Source organism: Perognathus longimembris, chromosome 17 (genome assembly GCF_023159225.1).
Source record: "Perognathus longimembris pacificus isolate PPM17 chromosome 17, ASM2315922v1, whole genome shotgun sequence".
NCBI lineage: Eukaryota > Metazoa > Chordata > Mammalia > Rodentia > Heteromyidae > Perognathus > Perognathus longimembris.
In genome coordinates, this window is record NC_063177.1 from 18,270,264 (window position 1) to 18,288,467 (window position 18,204).

General features: G+C 51.0%; 1 protein-coding gene across 1 annotated transcript in view; it reads left to right on the forward strand.

Annotated features, from left to right (window-relative positions):
* The window catches only part of Blmh (bleomycin hydrolase), a 46,528-nt gene extending 41,929 nt beyond the window's left edge, over positions 1-4,599 (forward strand). The window contains exon 12 of the mRNA XM_048365546.1: positions 3,654-4,599. Coding sequence (XP_048221503.1) covers positions 3,654-3,805 — 152 coding nt within the window. The 3' untranslated portion in view covers positions 3,806-4,599. The remainder of the gene's footprint in view (positions 1-3,653) is intronic.
* Positions 4,600-18,204: the final 13,605 nt, after the last annotated feature.

Below are 18,204 nucleotides of genomic sequence, written 5' to 3' on the forward strand. Positions count from 1 at the left end.
AAATACCTTATAAAAAACTATAAACTGTTTCTAGTTCATAAATGATAACATTGTGTCACCATAGGCTGAGAGAGAGGTTTAAATCTCAGATGTCTGGCAAATTTTCAGTAAACCCAGGGAAGCTCTTCCTCCCCTTAAATTAAGTAGCCACTGGGAGCTCTTCTGTCTGAGTGGTCCTGCCTCACCAGTCCACAACTGTATCCACAGACACTTTCCTCTCGGCACAGGCAGCTTCTGCTACTTTCTCTTAATACAGAAACTGCCAGGCGCCGGTGGCTCATGCCTGTAATCCCAGCTACTCAAGGAGGCTGAGATCTGAGGATTGCTGTTCAAAGCCAGCCCTGGCAGAAAAGTCACCATGAGACTCTTATCTCCAATTAACCACTCAAAAACTGGAAGTGGCACTGTGGCTCAAAGTGGTAGAGCACTAGCCTTAAGCATTAGAGCTCAGGGACAGCGCCTAGGCCCTGAGTTCAAGCCCTATGACCGACAGAAAAAAAGCAACAACCAGAAACATTGCCAGTTCCCTTGAGGGACTGCTCACCACCTATTATTTTCCTCAGTATATAAATAATACATTAAGTTTAAGTAAAATTTAGTTTTGCATTTTTTTTCTTTTTTCTTTTGGTGCCAGACCTGGGCTTGAACTGAGGGCCTGGATGCTGTCCCTGAGCTTTTTTTGCTCAAAGCTAGCACTCTTCCACTTGAGCCACAGCTCTACTTCTGCTTTTTCTGGCAGTTAATTGAAGATAAGTGTTTCATTGGCTTTCCTGTCACTGCTAGCTTTGGACCCTGACTTAGAGATCTCAGCTTCCTGAGTAGTTAGGATTATAGGCATGAGCCACCAGTGCCTGGCTTCACTTTTGTTTTCTAAATTTGACTTTTCAATCACCTGTTTAAACATTTCCCTAAATCTTAATCTTGAGATGCCATTTTTCTTTCTTTTCTTTCTGGCTTGTCTCTAGTGGCCAGAGAGCTTAGGGTTTGGGAGTTGCAGCCTTCTTCCTCTAACCACAATGGGCGCCCTGGCCCTCCTCCACTGCCCTCCTGAGTTTCAGACACGCTGATCCCAATCTTCCCAGTCAAACTCCCAGACACCATGTCAACACTTACAGAGCCACAGTCCATTATCTGCTTGGGGTGCAATTACTTGGCAGCCACCTAGATTGTGAGGTTTTTGTGAGCCCCAAAGAACTCATATCCTGAAGAGAGACACTAATCAAGGCAGGTCCTCTTGGCAGGGACATGGAAAGGGTGGATTACAATTGATAGGAGATTTAATTTGTGAGGACTTAATCTGATCTGCTTTGGAACAAGATAGTGTAGATATATTTATTGTCCATTTTCTCTGAGCCCTTTCTGAAGACTCATTTGATTGCATGGTGATAGTATTGTTACAAGGACCCAGCACTTTATTACATGAGTCTGCCTCTGTCCACTCCCTGCCCAGAGCTGCTCTGGGATGCATTCACCACTGCTCTGTGAGGACTGAAACTCAGTTTGAGGAGGAACAGTTTGGGCTCCTTTTGAAAAAGTACAGCAAGAAGTGATACTGATTATACTGGTTAGCCCTGCAGATGACAACGCTTTGGTGGCTAGAACTGCAGAACTGTAGCACTGGTATAGGTGACATTGAGGTCCTTTCTTAAGTTACTGACCCAAGCAAAGCCCGGGACAACCCTGCCCTATTCTCTCCTTCCTGAGTCCACCTTTGAGAAGAGCACTGGCACAGGAGGCGACAAATGTGATCAGAGCCCTCTGACACTGCTCACCCCTGTGGTACTGAGGTGGGACTCAGGTCTCCTGCGCATGCAGGGCAGGCGCCCACCGCTGAGCTGTGTGCCTGGTCCCCCTTGAGTTTCTGTCACGGCATTTTGTCATGAAAGCAAATGTGCTGTCGTTAAGATGAGCTGTCAGAGGCAAAAAGGTTAAGCATAGATGGCCCCCTCGAAGCAGTTCTGTCTTCATGTTAAATTACATCATGTCATGCCATGTGGCTTACAAATGTAGACCTACCACCATGTTGCCTTTTAATTTTTTAAATCAGTCTTAATGGTAGCAGTTTCTCAAGTGTGGGCTGAGGACCACTGTGGATCCCTGGTACCTTTCTAGAGGATGCACAGGGTTTGCCCTTCACTCACAACATACCTGTGCGAACAGATGTTCCTTGTCTGCATCAGCAAAACAACAGGTTTTTATTTTTTAAAGGCAGTGTAATTCCCCCCCCCCCCACCTAAAAACATACTTACTACTTGTGGGTTGGATGCCAGTGGCTCATGCCTGTAATCCTAGCTATTTAGGAGGGTGAGATCTGAGGATCATGGTTCAAAGCCAGCCTGGGCGGGAAAGTCTGTGGCTCTTCTCTCCAATTAACCACCCACCAAAAGCCAGAAGTAGAGCTGTGGCTCAAGTGGTTAGAATGCCATCCTTGAGCAAAAAGAGCTCAGAAACAGCACCCAGGGAACTGAGTTCAAGTCTCTGGACCCATGTACACACATACATATACATAATACTATTTGTATTAATACTTCTTATTCTAAAGCAAGTTGATTTTTAACTTGGAGTTGGGGACAGTACCAGGGTTGAACTTTGGACCATGTGCTTTACTGGGCAAGCACTTTTACCACTCCAGCCATGTTCCCAGCCCTTAAACTTTTAACCCTTAATTTCTTATTTTTTTTTTTTCCTCCCTGTGCTAGTCTTGAGGTTTGAACCTGGGCCCCAGGCACTGCCCCTGAACTCTTAGCTCTTTTTTGCTCAATGCTAGTACTCTTAATGCTTTAGTAATGGCTCAGTTTCCAGCTTTTTTTAGTAGTTAACTGGAGCTAAGAGCCTTGTGGACTTCCCTGCCTGGGCTGGCTTTCCAACAGCACCTGGCAACCCTTTACATCTAATATGATATATATCAGTAGTTGTAATACACATAAGGAAGCTTGGGTCTTAAATAATCTTAAGAGCGTGAAGGGGTCTTGAGGAAGAGTGGGGTGTGTGCTGTGGTGTGGGAGGGCAGGCCCAGGCCTTCTTGTGAAACACATAAGCGTCTTCTCCCTTTCCCTTGGTCTGTAGCAGTTGGAAATGCACAGCTCAGACTCTGGTTTACACAAACCCTTTCAGAGAAGAATGGCTAAGTGTGTAACACATGGCACAGTTTCTCCACCGGAGGAGTCCCTACATCCTACAGCCTTCCTGAAAAGGATGGGAGAAAAGCGGTCTCTGCCTCCCAGGGACGTTAGGGCTGGCTGACCGCTGACCCACATAGCAGGGTCTGCAAGGGCGTGGCCACCCAGGAAGGTGGCATGGTTCCCGCTTCGTTGGTTGCCGTGGGAGTATAACAGAGGAAGAGAGAGCACCTGTGATGCCTGGGGTGGGCAGAGTGACAGGAGCCAGCACACATGCCTGTTATCCCTCAAGGGTGGTTGTGTGAACAAGCCACATGTCTGCTGTGAACTTGCTCTGGATGACCTGAGCACACCACTTAGTATTCTGAGCCTAGTTGCTAAAAGTAGAGCTATGTCTATGCCATGCTTCACAGAACTGCCTGGAAGCTTTGGATGAAGTGGCTTCATAGGTGGGAGGCTGGAAAACATGTGCAGATGCACTCACCAAGGACGCCCCGCTCCCCGGACTCACGAGGCCTCTGTTCTCTTCTCCAGGTTACCTGTGCATGACCGATGAGTGGTTCTCTGAGTTTGTCTACGAGGTGGTGGTGGACAGGAAGCACGTCCCTGAAGACGTGCTAGCTGTGTTGGAACAGGAGCCCATTGTCTTGCCAGCATGGGACCCAATGGGGGCTTTGGCGGAGTGATAATGCCTCCGGCACTTCCCTCCTCCCCTGGGACCTGACGTAGCTGCTGAGGACAGATCCAGGGACTGAAGCCAAAGTTTCATGGGTGGCAGTGTGTTCCCACAAAACACAGTCAGACTCTTGGATTTCCAGGCTCCTCCAGAAACCTCTTCGGGGAAGAGTGCTTTACGGTGAAACACAAAATATTCATAAAGGAAAACAAGGGAAAGGTCAGGTCATTATCTACTCATCTCCAACAGCTCAGGATCTCTTAGCGTTTTAATCAGATGTAATTGTTTGTTCTAACTGTCAAAAGGTCTTCAGTGTCTGTTGTAGTAAGACATAAAAATATGAGCAACTGAGGAGTATGAGAGAAAATGGACTTCATGCTCTTTGTTACTAGAGTAGCGTGGGAGAGGGTTGGCTAAGATTTAGCTCTCAAAAACTGCATGCTTCCTCACAGATCGCTGTCCTTCCTAGATGGCAGTCACTACATTCAGTTTTTTTCAAGGTAATTTCATGTGCCTCTCTGCTAACCCAAGAATGGGAGGTTGATCAGGTCTGACATGATTCCTTCCTGTTGCTCTGAACTGTGGGGTGCAGCTTTGCTTGCAGGTTAAATAGAGGCTTAGAGAAAGTGGGTGAGAGAAAACCAAAACCTTATCACAGTCTCAGTTATAATCATGGGGCTCTCGCCAAGTGGCTTAACCTCTGCCTCTGCATTGGGGTTGGGTGTGCAGGAAAAGGTGATACTCATTCTTTCTGACAACTAGATGGTGCTGAGAAGCTTTTGAATAAAACACTTTGCTAAATGAGAAGATGTTGGCTTATTTGATCTGTCTGGGAAGTGTTTACAACAGATGGAGCCACTCAGTGGCTGGGTAGCCAAGGGGGTTCAGGGATTCCCTGTTTTAGCTCCTCTGCAGGGCATCTAATCCTTCCCAACCTACACTGGTCCCCACTGGCTTCTGCCAAGGACCTTCAGGCACCAAATCTCAGAGGGACTGGGCCCTGACATTCCACCAGATTCTTCCTCCCAGACCCCAGGTCCGCACAGGTGAGGTAGGTGAGGTTCTGTTGGGTCTCCCCTGAAGATAGGCTTGGAGAGCATGGATTCCACTGAAACTGGTTTCCAGCTCATTGACCACAAATAAGCAGAGCTCCTGATGAGCATTTCCATCAGTGCCCTTGCCCCCCCCCCCCGACTCCCAAAGAATCTCCCCAGTCCTAGCAAGGCATATCCTCTCATGGCACTTTCCAAGGTGAAGGCGCAAGCTTTCATCAAAGTGGTTATAGTATTAAGTAATCTTATTCTAAGCAGGATAAGTCCATTTCTAGACAAATTATGGTGAAAACCACAGATCATAAATGCATCCAGAACAAAAGACCAATTACTCCCAAAGTGAAGACAAATTGATTGACAGCTAACTTTCCACCAGTAACTATACATACCAGAAGACAATGAAATATATCTTCAACATGCTATGAGAAATCAGCCGGCTCCTGGGGCTCACGCCTGTATTCTAGCTTCTCAGGAGGCTAGTATCCAGAGGATCACAGTTGGAAGGCAGAACGGGCAGACTCCATAATCTCCAAAGCAACCAGCAAAAAGCCGGGTGGAGTTGCAAATGATAAGAGTACCAATCTAGAAAGCAAACAGCATGAGCCCTGAGTTCAAAAAAAGAAAGCTTAACAAAACCACTTTTCAAGGACAAGAATAAAACAAAAGGTATTTTCAGAAAAAAGGATTGAGTTTGCCCCAACAAAAAAAGTGATCCAATATGGAGGGTTTGAAATGCATCAACACAGCAAAGAGCGGGATGAGTATGTGGATGATGTAAATGGGTAACAGCCTTGCAGAGTACAAAAAAAAATTACTAAAATACAAGAGTACCTGATAATTAGATGATTTGAATTATCATCCTGTTGTCCCTGTGTCATTCAGGAAGAAGATAAGTACATTTTAGTTATATTATTACATAATAGTTTGTCTAATATAAAACTTTCTAGATTAACTACCTAAAAAATAAGCAGAAGCTGGGCATTGGTGGCTCACACCTGAAATCCTAGCTACTCAGGAGGCTGAGATCTGAGGATCACAGTTCAAAGCCAGCCTGGACATGAAAAACCCATGGCTCTTATCTCCAATTATCTACAAAGAGATGGAAATGGAGCTGAAGTGTAGGTCAAAAAGTGGTAGAGGGGCTGGGAATATGGCCTAGTGGTAAAGTGCTCGCCTTGTATACATGAAGTCCTGGGTTCAATTCCTCAAACACCACGTATATAAAAAAAAAGCCGGAAGTGGCGCTGTGTCTCAAGTGGCAGAGTGCTAGCCTTGAGCAAAAAGAAGCCAAGGGACAGTGCTCAGGCCCTGAGTTCAAGCCCCAGGACTGGCAAAAAAATAAAAAGCAAACAAAAAGTGGTAGAGTGCTACACTCAGCATAGAAACTCAAGAACAGCACCCAAGCTCAAGACTCGACAAAAATAAAATAAGCAGAAAATAATAGTTTTTAAGCAAGCCAGGCACTGGTGGCTCACACTCATAATCCTAACAACCCAGGAGGCTAAGATCTGAGGATTGAAGTTTGAAGCCAGCCTGGATAAGAAGAGTCTATGAGACTTCTCTCCAATTAACTAGCAAGTAGCTCACACCTGTAATCCTAGCTACTCAGGAGGCTGAGATCTGAGGGTCAAGCTTCGAAGCCAGCTCATGCAGGAAAGTCCATGAGACTCATCCCCAGTGAACCACCAAAAAACCAATGTGGAGCATGGCTCGAAGTGGTAGAGCACTAGCCTTGAAAAGAAAGCTCAGGGACAGCGCCCAGGCTCTGAATTCAATCCATACGACCTACAAAAAAAAGGTTCCTGAAAATGTGAACACCTGTTAGGACCTTTTCTCCCCTGGACGGAGCGGTGGCACACATGACGCACACTACTGATGTGAGAAATGTCTCTGGAGGCAGAGCTGCCGGTTGTGGTGTAGAGAAGCTGCATCAGGGCTCTCAGTAAACACGCACATCCCAAATACCCTCAGCCATGCAGGGCCCCTAGACCTGGAGAGGAGATTCAGTTTTTTTTAATGAAATAAACTTGGTTAGCCTAGAAAGAAATGCAAAAAAAAAAAAAAAAAACCTTTTATGACCTAAAGAATCTGAAATAACTCATAAGGGGAGGGGGGGAGCAGAGGTGGAAAAGTCCTAAACCAAATCCAGCAATATATAAAAAAGATCATCTTGGTCATTAAAAACACTCAGTAGAAGTCATTTTTCAAGCCAGGTTCTGGTGGCTCCCCCTGCCCCTCCTGTCATTCTAGCTACTCAGGAGACTGAGATCTGAGGATTATGGTTCAAAGCCAGCCCCAGCAGACAAATCTGAGAAACTAAAAAGCAAAAAGTTGGAAGAGGAGGTGTGGCTCAGATGTTAAGAGTGAACCAGCCTTCTCTTGAGACATGTACCACCAGTCCTGCTGGCTCTGCCCCAAAGCCAAACTAGACAGCGGGATGGTCCTCTCAGGTCGTGGCGGCCACAGCAGCACACATAATTCCTGTTCTCTGGTGGGGTGAGCACGATGCCAGCTGTAGCTGGTAGTCATTTAAATTTGAAAGTGACTCCTGATGAGCCTTCTCATTTAGGACAACTTGTGCAGAACTTTTATTGCAAAATGTCTCTTGCTCCTTGGGGCCTGTGGTACACAGGGATGGAAACTAGGCATCAACTAGCCAGACTTTTTGTTTCCTTTCCCAAGTCCTTTTGACAAAACAGCCCTTAAGGTTGCCCTTATTGGGGAGTAGGGGTTGAGTGAGGGGGAAGCTCTCCTCCATGTGCATCTGACCATCCTGATTACCTGATCTCAGTAGCCACTCCCTCCCCGCCTCTCCCTCCCTTCCCCCTCTTGTTACAGGCCTCCATTTTCTTCACAGCCCTCTGGCTCTCAGGAATTAGGTATGAGTATGTGTCTTGAGCACACCCTGCCAGCTCCCCCTGGGCAGGAACTCTGGCTCCCCCACTCCTCCTGGGGGGCCCTCTGTGCCTGGCTTTCGGTAAATATTGGGAGGCTGACTGATTGAATGTGTCTAATCTGCTGACAGGCATAATCAATTGAAAGTTTATACATAGTTCCAAAGTCGGCTTCCATGGCTTGGGACAGGCGAGTGGAATAAAAATAACATCCCTGAGGATCATACAACAGAGAAGAGGAGGCGGGAAGAAGAGCGCCCAGGGTCTGCTTTGCTTCCTCGCTTGAATTCCTTGTCTTCGTTTCTGTTTGTTTGGCTTCTTCTTGTGTATGTGTGGTATTGGGGATTGAACTCTAGGCAATTTAGTCTACGACTTGAGTCACACCTCCAGACCTGTTGTTTTTTTGTTTTTTTAAATTATTATTGTTATTACTTTTTTTGAGACAGGGTCTTACTGCTGGAGCACTGAGTACCCAGGATTACAGGCGTGCACTACCACATTTTACTAAACCTTTTCATTCTTCCTTTTTCCCTTCCTTCCTTCCTTCCTTCTGTCCTTTTTTCCCTTTCATTCTTTCTTTCATGCTGGGATTTGACTTGCTAGGAAGCAGGTACTCTCCAACCTGAGCCATATCCCCAGCCTAAAACCCTTTCTCCTTTTCTTCTTAGCATGTATTAGTGGCACAGTGGGGAGGATTTCATTGTGACATATGCATGCATACATACAAGGTACCCAAACTCCTGTCCTCCATCTCTCATCCCTTTCCCCTTTCTTAAACCAATCTCAGCAAGTTTCATATAAAGTACTGTAGCCATATTCTCCCCCTCCGTGGTCCTCCCCTTCCTGCTGGCAGTCACCCCCAACATAGCCAACTTTCCTATGATTCATTTCTTTTATGCCTAGAGGGACTGAGAATGTGGCTTAGTGGTAGAATGCTAGTCTAGCATGCAGGAAGCCCTGGGTTCTATTCCTCAGCACCACATAAGCAGAAAAGGCCAGAAGTGGTGCTGTGGCTTAAGTGGTAGAGCTCTAGGTTAAAGCACAGACAGGCTCAGGGACAGAACCCAGGCCCTGAGTTCAAGTCCCAGGATCAGAAAAAAAAAAGTCCAAACCTTTTTATTTCTAGTCAGCCTGACCTAAGGGGAAGAGCAGGCTAGTGACTCAGATGGACAAGCTCCTCAGCACCACATATATAGAAAAAGCCAGAAATGGTGCTGTGGCTCCAGTGGTAGAGTGCTAGCCTTGAGCAAAAGAGGCTCAGCGACAGTGCTCAGGCCCCGCGTTCAAGCCCCAGGACTGGCAAAAAACAAAAAAAAAATGACACTGGTGATGAGTTATTTGGCCTCATTCAGGAAGGAGACTTGCCTTCAGTATAAGTGAAGCTGGGCCCAGGCATCCTCTGGAGATATTACCTGATTCATGGGACTCATGGAGTCTCTTAAATCTTTTCTTCCTCCTTCTCTCTCCTCCTCACTCTCTCCCTCCCTTCCTTCCTCCTTCCCTTCAACAAAGCTGACCAAGACAGTTTCTCTACCAAGTGTTTCCTGCCTTCCTTGGGGCTGATCCTGATCTTTGTGTTCCTTTCCCACACCCCAGCATGGCCACCCATCCTGCCAGCACTCTCCAGGGACCCTTCCCTGGAATCCCTTTACATGTCTATCTGGATCAGGGGGAGCTGCCAGAGGTCACTGCTATGGGGAACTCAGTAGGGATGAGCCCAGGGTTCCCAGGACAGCAGATCAGGACTTGCCAGGCCTGTGAACATGGTTGCATGTGGGGACCACAGCCTCCTTTGTCTAGGGGAGTGGGGCTGGGAGGGATGAGATGCCACTGCCCCTTACTAGGCCTGAAAAGACCCCAAGAAAGCAGAGGCTTTGGTCTTCGGTCACTGGGCAAAAGGCAGAGGCTGGGCGGACAGATGGGGCAGAGGACTTGCAGGGAGGGAGGCTCACACTCCAGTGGCTTCAGCCTGGCCAAGTGTCTGTGATCATCACTGTTCCTGAGACTTAAGAAAGCCAGGATGGGGGGTGGAGGTGGAGCATAAACACATTTCACCGGATTCTGCAGCCACATCGCAGGCCTGAGGCCACAGCCGTTACTGTGCTGGAGCTGGGGAGCAGAAGCACTCCTCACCATGGTCCCCTGCACGCCTCCTCCCACCAACCTCCCACCACCCCAGGCCCATCAGCACCTTTGACCTCTCCATCACCGTCCCCACAAGCCCTCGCAGTGCCCGCCACGCCAGCCTTCCTCACTGGGTTTCTGGCTTGCATCTTGTCTCCTCTCCCTTGGTACCCACAGCCCTTGCTTGCTGGTGCTTTGTCGCAGCTGTATATCCTGTCTGGAAACATGGCTTTCCTCCTGCCTCTCCCTCCCTGGCTGCCTCCTTGTCTCCTTGGTGCTTAGCTACAGTTGTACTCAGGCCAGGAAGGGGCTGCATGGACACAGGGCAGACTTCGAAAGCCACCCACCTACCCACCCAGAGTCAAGGGAAGCTCGGTGGGCAGCAGGATCAGGCGACAGGATGGACCTGGGAAAGCGGATCTCATGCTGGGGAGAGGAAGATGGGGTTGGGCCGGGCACTCTGGCCATGAGAATCTGAAGCACCAGCGAAGCCCAGTGCTACGGGAGGGCAAGGAGGAAGGGGTAATATTTGGAAAGGATGGCTACCTGGACCAGTTTTGTGCTCACGTGTCAGGGTGGCAGCAGGGAAGAAATGAAGGGTGCATCCGTGAGGTGCTAATGTGATTTCTGAGCCCCTCAGCCAGGGAGCAAAAGGAAAGAAGGTGGCCTGGGTGTCCCAGCTGAAGGGCGCATGGGAGGGACCGGTGAGGGCCAGGAGAGGATACAATGGGAGGGGCCTTTCCCACAATCGGAGGGAAACATTGTTAGCAGCTATCTGGCAGAAAGGTCCCAAAGGGAAGGCAGCGGGCTGGGGTTATTAGATGCACCAGCCCCCCCCGCCCCCCCCCCCAGGAGAGGGGTCTCATCCAGACGCACAGTGCCCATACAGGAGGGCGGTGTCAGGAGGGGCTGGGCTGCTGCGCAGGAGGACAAAGAGCAGAGAAAGGCCCAGGTTGGTGCCTTCTCTCCTGCCCATGCCCCTCCCCCAAACTGCCTTGGATGTGTGCCGCCCTCGGTTTACACAATCACTGAAGGATGTGTTGATAGGAGAGGGAGCCTTCCAGAGAGGGCTTCGTCCGACCTCCGACCTCCCCCCTCCCCCCCCCGCCCCCCCCGGCAAGGGCTCCGTCCCCCGAGCTTTGGTCCAAGCGTGCATTGCCCACGCCCGCCTGGGATCACAGCCTCTCTTTGCTCTCCTGGCATCTGCGCGCTCCCGGGTCGCGCCCGGCTCTTCTTGCAGTTCCCGCCCTCGCGACTAGGTGGCGCCAACCCCCCGCACCGATCCCTCCCGCGGGGCACCGCCCACACCTGCGGACGCTTCCCTTCACCCCCCCCCCCCCCCACCACCACCACGCTGGGTCCCCGCGCGCGCGGCCCGGTCAGCTCCGTCGGGGCGCTCGGCCGGCAGCTTTCAGTTCTTCCCGCTACCAAAGGGCATTGGCTTCCCTGGGGCTGCAGGACGGGTCCTCGCGGCTCCCTTCCTAAGCTCCAAGTCTGTTCCCATCCTCTCCCCGGACACCTACGGGGAGAAGCGGACGGCTCCGCCCGGGCCCTGGCCGCAGGCACCGCCTAAAGCCAGGACTCCATCGAATTTCCTTTCCACTTCCCTTTGTAAGGCTGCGTTTCGTGAAAACGCAACTTAGTAACGTTAAATTCACTCTTACGCGTCCAAAGAAAGGAGCCAGACAACAGCGGGCACCGGGTTGGAAACAATGGGCTCGATGGGAGCCCGGGCGCTGGTGCTGGGGCGCCGCCCGGGCTCGGGCGCTGCCGCAGATCCGCGCGCGACTCTCGGTTTAAACTCGCTTCCACCGGAGCCCCCGACAGAACGAGAGCGTCCTCCGTGCATCCTCCCACGGCCGCCCGGTGCAGCGGCCGGAGGCCTGGGGGAGGAGGGGGAGACGAGACACGGCCCCTCTGGCCGAGCTCAGTGGTCCCCGTGGTGGAGCCACGGAACCCGGAAGAAGGCCCCGCGCCCAGGGGACCCAGCAAAGGGGCGAAGAAGGCGGGGTGGGTTAGCACCAGGGGCGGAGGGGGGGGGGGGTCGGTGGTCAGAAGTGATCAGGAGTGGCCAGAAGCGATCGCCCGGGGGAAGGGGGGGGTGATTGAGTAGAACCTAAACACAATGTGGGGTGCGCTCAGTGGTGGGGTGGTGGGGTGGGAATTCCGCCCCACCCCGGTTCAAGAACAGAAAAGTTGGCTCCAGCGCTCTGCCCTGCCCTGTCCTGCCAGTTTGCAGCTGCAGAGTGTGTGTGTGTGTGTGTGTGTGTGTGCGCGCGCGTGTGCCTGCGCGCGCGCGCCCTGGGGTGGGGGCTTCAACCACACGGGGTAACGCGTGTCCCCCACTCCCCCCCTCCGTCCCACGCAACGCCCTGAGCTGCAGTCGCACAGAAACAAAAGTTTATTGGACTCAAGTGACGCAAAAAATTCTTGCGGAGCCTTTGGCGGCGCTATCTGGAGATCAGACCATGTGAGGGGCCGAGAGTACAAATAGTGCGCGCGGCGCGGGCGCCGGCTCCGCACACGCAGCGCCGCCCGCCCGGGTGCCTCGAGGGCGCGAGGGTCGGGGCGCCTCGCACGCCCCGCCGGCAGGTGGGTCCGACTCCTTCCCGCTTCCAACCCACGCTCCTTCGCAGATCCCCGTCCTCCTCCCTCCCTTCCTCTCTTGCAGGGCAGCCGTCGCTGAAGTCCCGGGCGCTGGCGACGACTCCCGCCTCTGCCTCCTGCGCCCGCCCGCTCGCCCGGGGCTACGCGTCAAGAGTCGGGGCCACAGCAGCCCCGCGGCGGCGGATGGGGATCGTGGGACGCTCCCGGGCTCGGCGGGCTTGGAGGGTTCCTCTTGTTGCATGCGAGTAAGGGTGGAGGACTTTGCCAGAGCCCCCGGTTCCAGAGGGAGGACCTAGTAAAGAGAGGCAGCAAGCCAGGTGCTGTGCTGCACTTGGGCAGAAGTTGCTTTACTTTCTAGCCAGGTTTTGTTGTGTGCTCTGTACTTAGTAGTGGCTTTCGCGTGCAAAGGCGCAGTGCAAGCGGGAAGATGTCTGGTTGACACAAATACCCAGATTCTCTGGAGAGATGGTAAATGGGCGAGACTCCGTGCGCTCGGATTGTCACAAATACCTCGCCAGCCCGTTCAGAACTGACGCGAGGCTTCCGCGTGAGGGTTTGGAAGCGGCTCTCCAGAGCCCGCGCGCGCCCTAAAAGACCTTGCGGTTGGCACAGTGGTGTTTGCATGTGGAACTTTGTCTTTTCCTGCTTGAGTGGGGGCGCGCTAAGGAATTTCTAAGAGGCGGACACTCACAGATGCTCGTGTGTATGTATTTGTATGATCAATTTTGTCCAGGAAAAAAAGTGAACCAGGTCAATGGATTATTTATGAGCCTGCTAGCTCTCATCATAGTAAGACAGGATCAAATATTTAATGTATTTTGCCTTCAGTTACATAGGAAAATGTCTTAGGAAGGCAACGTTGGGATTTGTGTTTAATGAAACAGGAAGAGCTGAGTGCCCTTTAGAGTGTGGATGAGTGGCCAGGAGGGATCCCCAAGGCTCGACTCTGTCTCCCACTTGCTGTGGTGAATTCCTGTGGGCCAGAGGTCCCGCCTTTCCAACAAGGACCACAGGCAGGGTCTCCTACAGCTTGAGTGCATTTATTGATTTTTTTTAAATTGTGGAACTTAAGGCCTTTTGCACACCAAGGACACACCCCCACTGACTTGTGCACACCAAGAACACATTCCACCACTAACTTGAACCCAGAGGGTTTTTTTTTTTTTCTTTCTTTCCATCAAACCCGAGGAAGAACCTATTGCAACACTTCACAGTGAATCAAAAGGTGTCCACAAACAGCCGGGTGCTGGTGGCTCAAGTCTGTAATCCTAGCTACTGAAGATGCTAAGGTTAACAGTTTGAAACCAGCTCTGGAGGAAAGTCCATGAGACTCTTGTATCTCCAGTGAACCAGCAGAAAGCTGGAAGTGGAGGTGTGGCTCAAATGGTAGAGCATCAGCCTAGAGGGAGTGGGACAAAAAACAAGCAAAGGAACTGCACCCAGACCCTGAGTTCAAGCCCCAGTGCCAGTAATCTGTCTGTCTGTCTGTCTGTCTGTCTCTCTCTCTCTCTCTCTCTCTCTCTCTCTCTCTCTCACACACACACACACACATGCATGATCTATCTGGGACATTCCAGAGAGAAAGCTTCCAGCGCCAAATGGATGTAAACCCATTTCATTCTATCTCTAGGAACCTGGTTTAAGGGGGGGATATATATATATATATATGTATGTATGTGTGTATATATATACACATACATACATACATATCAAGGTAGGGGCAAGGGCTAGAATAACGTTGATGTTTTGGTGGCATCCGCAAGTCCTCAGAAATTCCTCTTTGGGATATTTTTAAGAGTCATCCCAGCATGGGCATGTTTCCCAGATGGGCGGGTGGCTGGTTGGAGGGAGGGAGGGAGGGAGGGATGTGGGTGAGGCGCTCTCTAAATCAGACATCCTGTGGCTGCCCTCACCCAGGAGGAACACAGGTTAATGCCACGGGTGAAGCTGATTCTTGTCTGTGGAGTTGTATCGTCCCAGAGCCACAGGGGACCGCAATGCCTGGAGAATTGAGCTTTCCTTTGGCTCTCTGAATCAACAGGATGTGGTAATGACTTGACTAAGTTGCCCTATGGTCATTTTATTTTGAGAGGGCAACCAGGACCTTAACTACTCAAAGTAACCTATCGACTCCTCTGGGTGTCATGATCCTCAGTTGCAAAAAGGGGGAGACAGGTTGGGGCAGCCTGCATAGCATGCCCAAGCCCTCTCCAGCTCACCTTGTGCTGGTGGTTCTGACCTCTCCGTTTTAAGAAAGTCCAAGCTGATGAGGGAGGTGGGGAGAGGCAGTGGCTCACGCCTGTAATCCTAGCTACTTGGGAGACTGAGATGGGAAGATCGCAGTTCACAGCCAACCCCAGCAGAAAACTCCATGAACCTCTTCTCCAAGCTGTAAGGATGGCACAGACATGCCTGAGGGCTTGGGCTCTCCAGGGTCTTCTGCAGCACACTTAGATACGTGGGAGTTAAGCCTTGCACTTCATGCACACCCAGCCAACGGTGGTCCAGCTCGTCCCCAGACTCCCCTAGTGCCCGTGCTGGCTGCTGGCTGGGCAGGTGCACAGATTTGGGCCGCAGCACATTTCCCTTCTCACTCCTCATTCATTGCCATCATTTGTGTCCTAAGGAAAGAAACGAACATCTTCCTAGGAAAGTAAGTGAAACTAAGCTTTAACAGACACCTAGAATCACTGCTTGTATTGGAGCAGTGAGGGTCATCACGGTTCGAGGGTGGATACAGACCCACAGGGCCAGTGTGGTCCCCCTTATTCCTAGACAGAGCCTTTCCTTTGATTGTGTTCCAGAATGTGGGTCTGTGAGTATGTCTCTACAGGGGACAATCTCTTCAGCCAGCTGTTTTCAGCTCTTGTGACTGGGAGGATGAATACTCATTTACTGAATGTTAACAACACACTTTTACACTGAGCAAGTGTTTTCCCAGCCCTGTGTCTTTTTTTTTTTTTTTTTGGCCAGTCCTGAGCCTTGGACTCAGGGCCTGAGCACTGTCCCTGGCTTCTTCCCGCTCAAGGCTAGCACTCTGCCACTTGAGCCACAGCGCCGCTTCTGGCCGTTTTCTGTATATGTGGTGCTGGGGAATCGAACCTAGGGCCTCGTGTGTCCGAGGCAGGCACTCTTGCCACTAGGCTATATCCCCAGCCCCCAGCCCTGTGTCTTAACAAGGTGACCGAATGAGTAGAGATAAGGACAGTTGGGGGGCTTTTCCACTGCCTTTATTGTTTTCATCTTTCCCTCAGCTCCCCTGAGACCTGTCAGGGTGGTGGCTCCCTTGCTCTCACCCAAGGGAACCAAAAGGCCCCCTGGTTAGTATAAAAGCCATAGACAATTTGGCTCCATGACTGATTGGACCCCCATCAATCCCAGAACCCCTTGGATTGCACCCTGGTTAACCTGGAGGTGAGACCCCGGGGTCCCAGGCACGGACAGGTGACAGATGGGGTCCTGAGGTCCAGCTCTTCATAACATGATTTGCCTGAGGACGTTTCCCAGGCTACTCAGCAAAGAGCTAGCAGGCTGCTCTGGGAGAGCGTGGAATCCCAGGTTCTGCTGGGGGTGGGGGGGAGGAGGGAGGAGCGGGGGTGGGGGCAAGGCAGGGAGCCCTTTGTCCCCCAGGCTTTCATGTAGCCTTTTGGGGGCATTTTTGGAGAGAGGAAGAGAACTTTTTATTTCCATATTTCCATGCTAAATAAATGGTTCTTTTTGTTTGTTTTGTGGGTCATGGGGCTTGAACTTCAGGCCTGGGTGCTGTCCCTGGGCTTTTTTTTTTTTTTTTTGCATATGGCTAGCGCTCTACCACTTAGAGCCACAGAGCCATTTCTGGTTTTCCGGTGGTTAATTGGAGGTAAGAGTCCCTTGGACGTTCCTGCCCTTGAGAACTATTCTCTCCCTGGCTAGTGATGGTCCTGACAGCTTTGAAGCTGTTTCCTTGTTCAGAGGAAAGGAGCCCAGCTGGTGGGAGGGGAGCAGGGAGGCCGCGAGCCGGGATCACTGAAGGTTTCCCAGCACTGGTCTGAACTATGTTTCTTTTCCATGTTTGTCATGTGTGTGCGCGTGCATGTGTGCCCTGGGGATTGAACTCAGGGCTTGGGCCCCTTTGCTTTTTCACTTAAAGCAGGTGCTTTACTGCTTGAGCCACAGCTCCACTTCCAGCTTTTTGCTAGTTAACTGGCAATCAAAGTCTCTCGGACTTTCCTGCCCCAGACTGGCTTTGAACCACGATCCTCAGATCTCATCATCTTTCATAGCTAGGATGACAGGTGTGAGCCATCAGTGCCTAGCTTCCAGGTTTTTTAGAAAAATGAAAGGAGAAGTTGACCCACTGTAAACATTTTGCAGGGATGGGGGGTTGCCCTCTCTGATTATATACACTTCTAAGGTTTGTAGATGGGACAGGTAAAGTGTGACAGATCAGCTGTAATAGATGAGGTCATGAGTGTGATTATACAAAGTATGTCTCTGTATGTGCTTTTTTTGTGGAAGCTTGGGCCATTTAAGGACATCTAGGTTCTTCATCCCTAATGACTTCCCAGTGTACCCCTTAAGAATAGGGGTGTCCTGTCGTCACACCGTCCATTCACACACCGGGGATGCAACCTCCATGCTGTTCCATTATCCAGTATGCAGCTCATGGCGAGCCTCCTCTCTGTCCCCATGCCCTCTTCCACCGGCAGAGTTACTTTTGTGTGGTGGTGGGGATGGAATGCAACATCTCCGCCATACTAAGCAAGCTCTACTGGGCTTTCTTTCTGAAACTGTAGCGTCTTAGGGGTCAGCCATGCCTCTTGAACTGTGGTGGAGAGAGCTAACAGCCAGGTGGGGGCCGGGGTGAGGACGGGATGAGCTTTTGCCAATGTATGGCTCTCAGTAAGGCACATTTCAGAATTTCTTTTATTGTAATTTGTTGGCAACACTAGGATTTGAACTCAGGGCCTTATGCTTGCTAGGCACTCCCCCCCCCCCCCCCCGCTTCAGCCCTTTCTGCTTTTGTTATTTTTCAAATAGGGTCTCACTCTTAGCCTGGCTGGCCTGGAGTATAATCCCCCCACGGATGCCCCCCTCACCACCATGCCCAGCTTCTTGTTGGTGAAATGGAATCTCAGGAAGTTTTTGCCCTGGCTGGCCTCGAACTCTGATCCTCCTGCTCTCAGCCTCCCCTGGCTAAGCAACAGCACTGCAATCATCATGCATTGAGTGGCTAAAGAAGGGGCCCCAGGTGATCTCCACAGCCCCTCACTCTGAAGTGACCCCTCCTATAGTAAATGGGTTCCTCTTTCTTTCCTCTACTTCCTGCCACACCTAGATTGAGTCCAGTGCCCCCAGGCTCACTTCCTATCCCTTCCTCCTTCTCAGACATGTGGCACGGACCTGCGCTTTCTCCCCCTGGGCCAGGTTTCTTTCTTTGTCAGTCGGTCTTGGGGCTTGAACTCAGGGCCTGGGCACTGTTCCTGAGCTTTCTTTTCCCTCAAGGCAAATGCTCTGCCACTTGAACCACAGCTCCACTTCTGAGTTACTGGAGATAAGAGTCTCACAGACTTTCTTCCCCAGGCTGGCTTCGAACTTTGATCCTCAGATCTCAGCCTCCTGCGTAGCTAGAATTGTGTGAGCCACCAATGCCCAGCCCTGGGCCAGGTTTTCTTTTCCATTCCTTTTCTTCCTTTCTTAGGTCCCTTTGTGTATCTAGTCATGTCTGTTTCACAAAGTAGTAATCTCCTAAT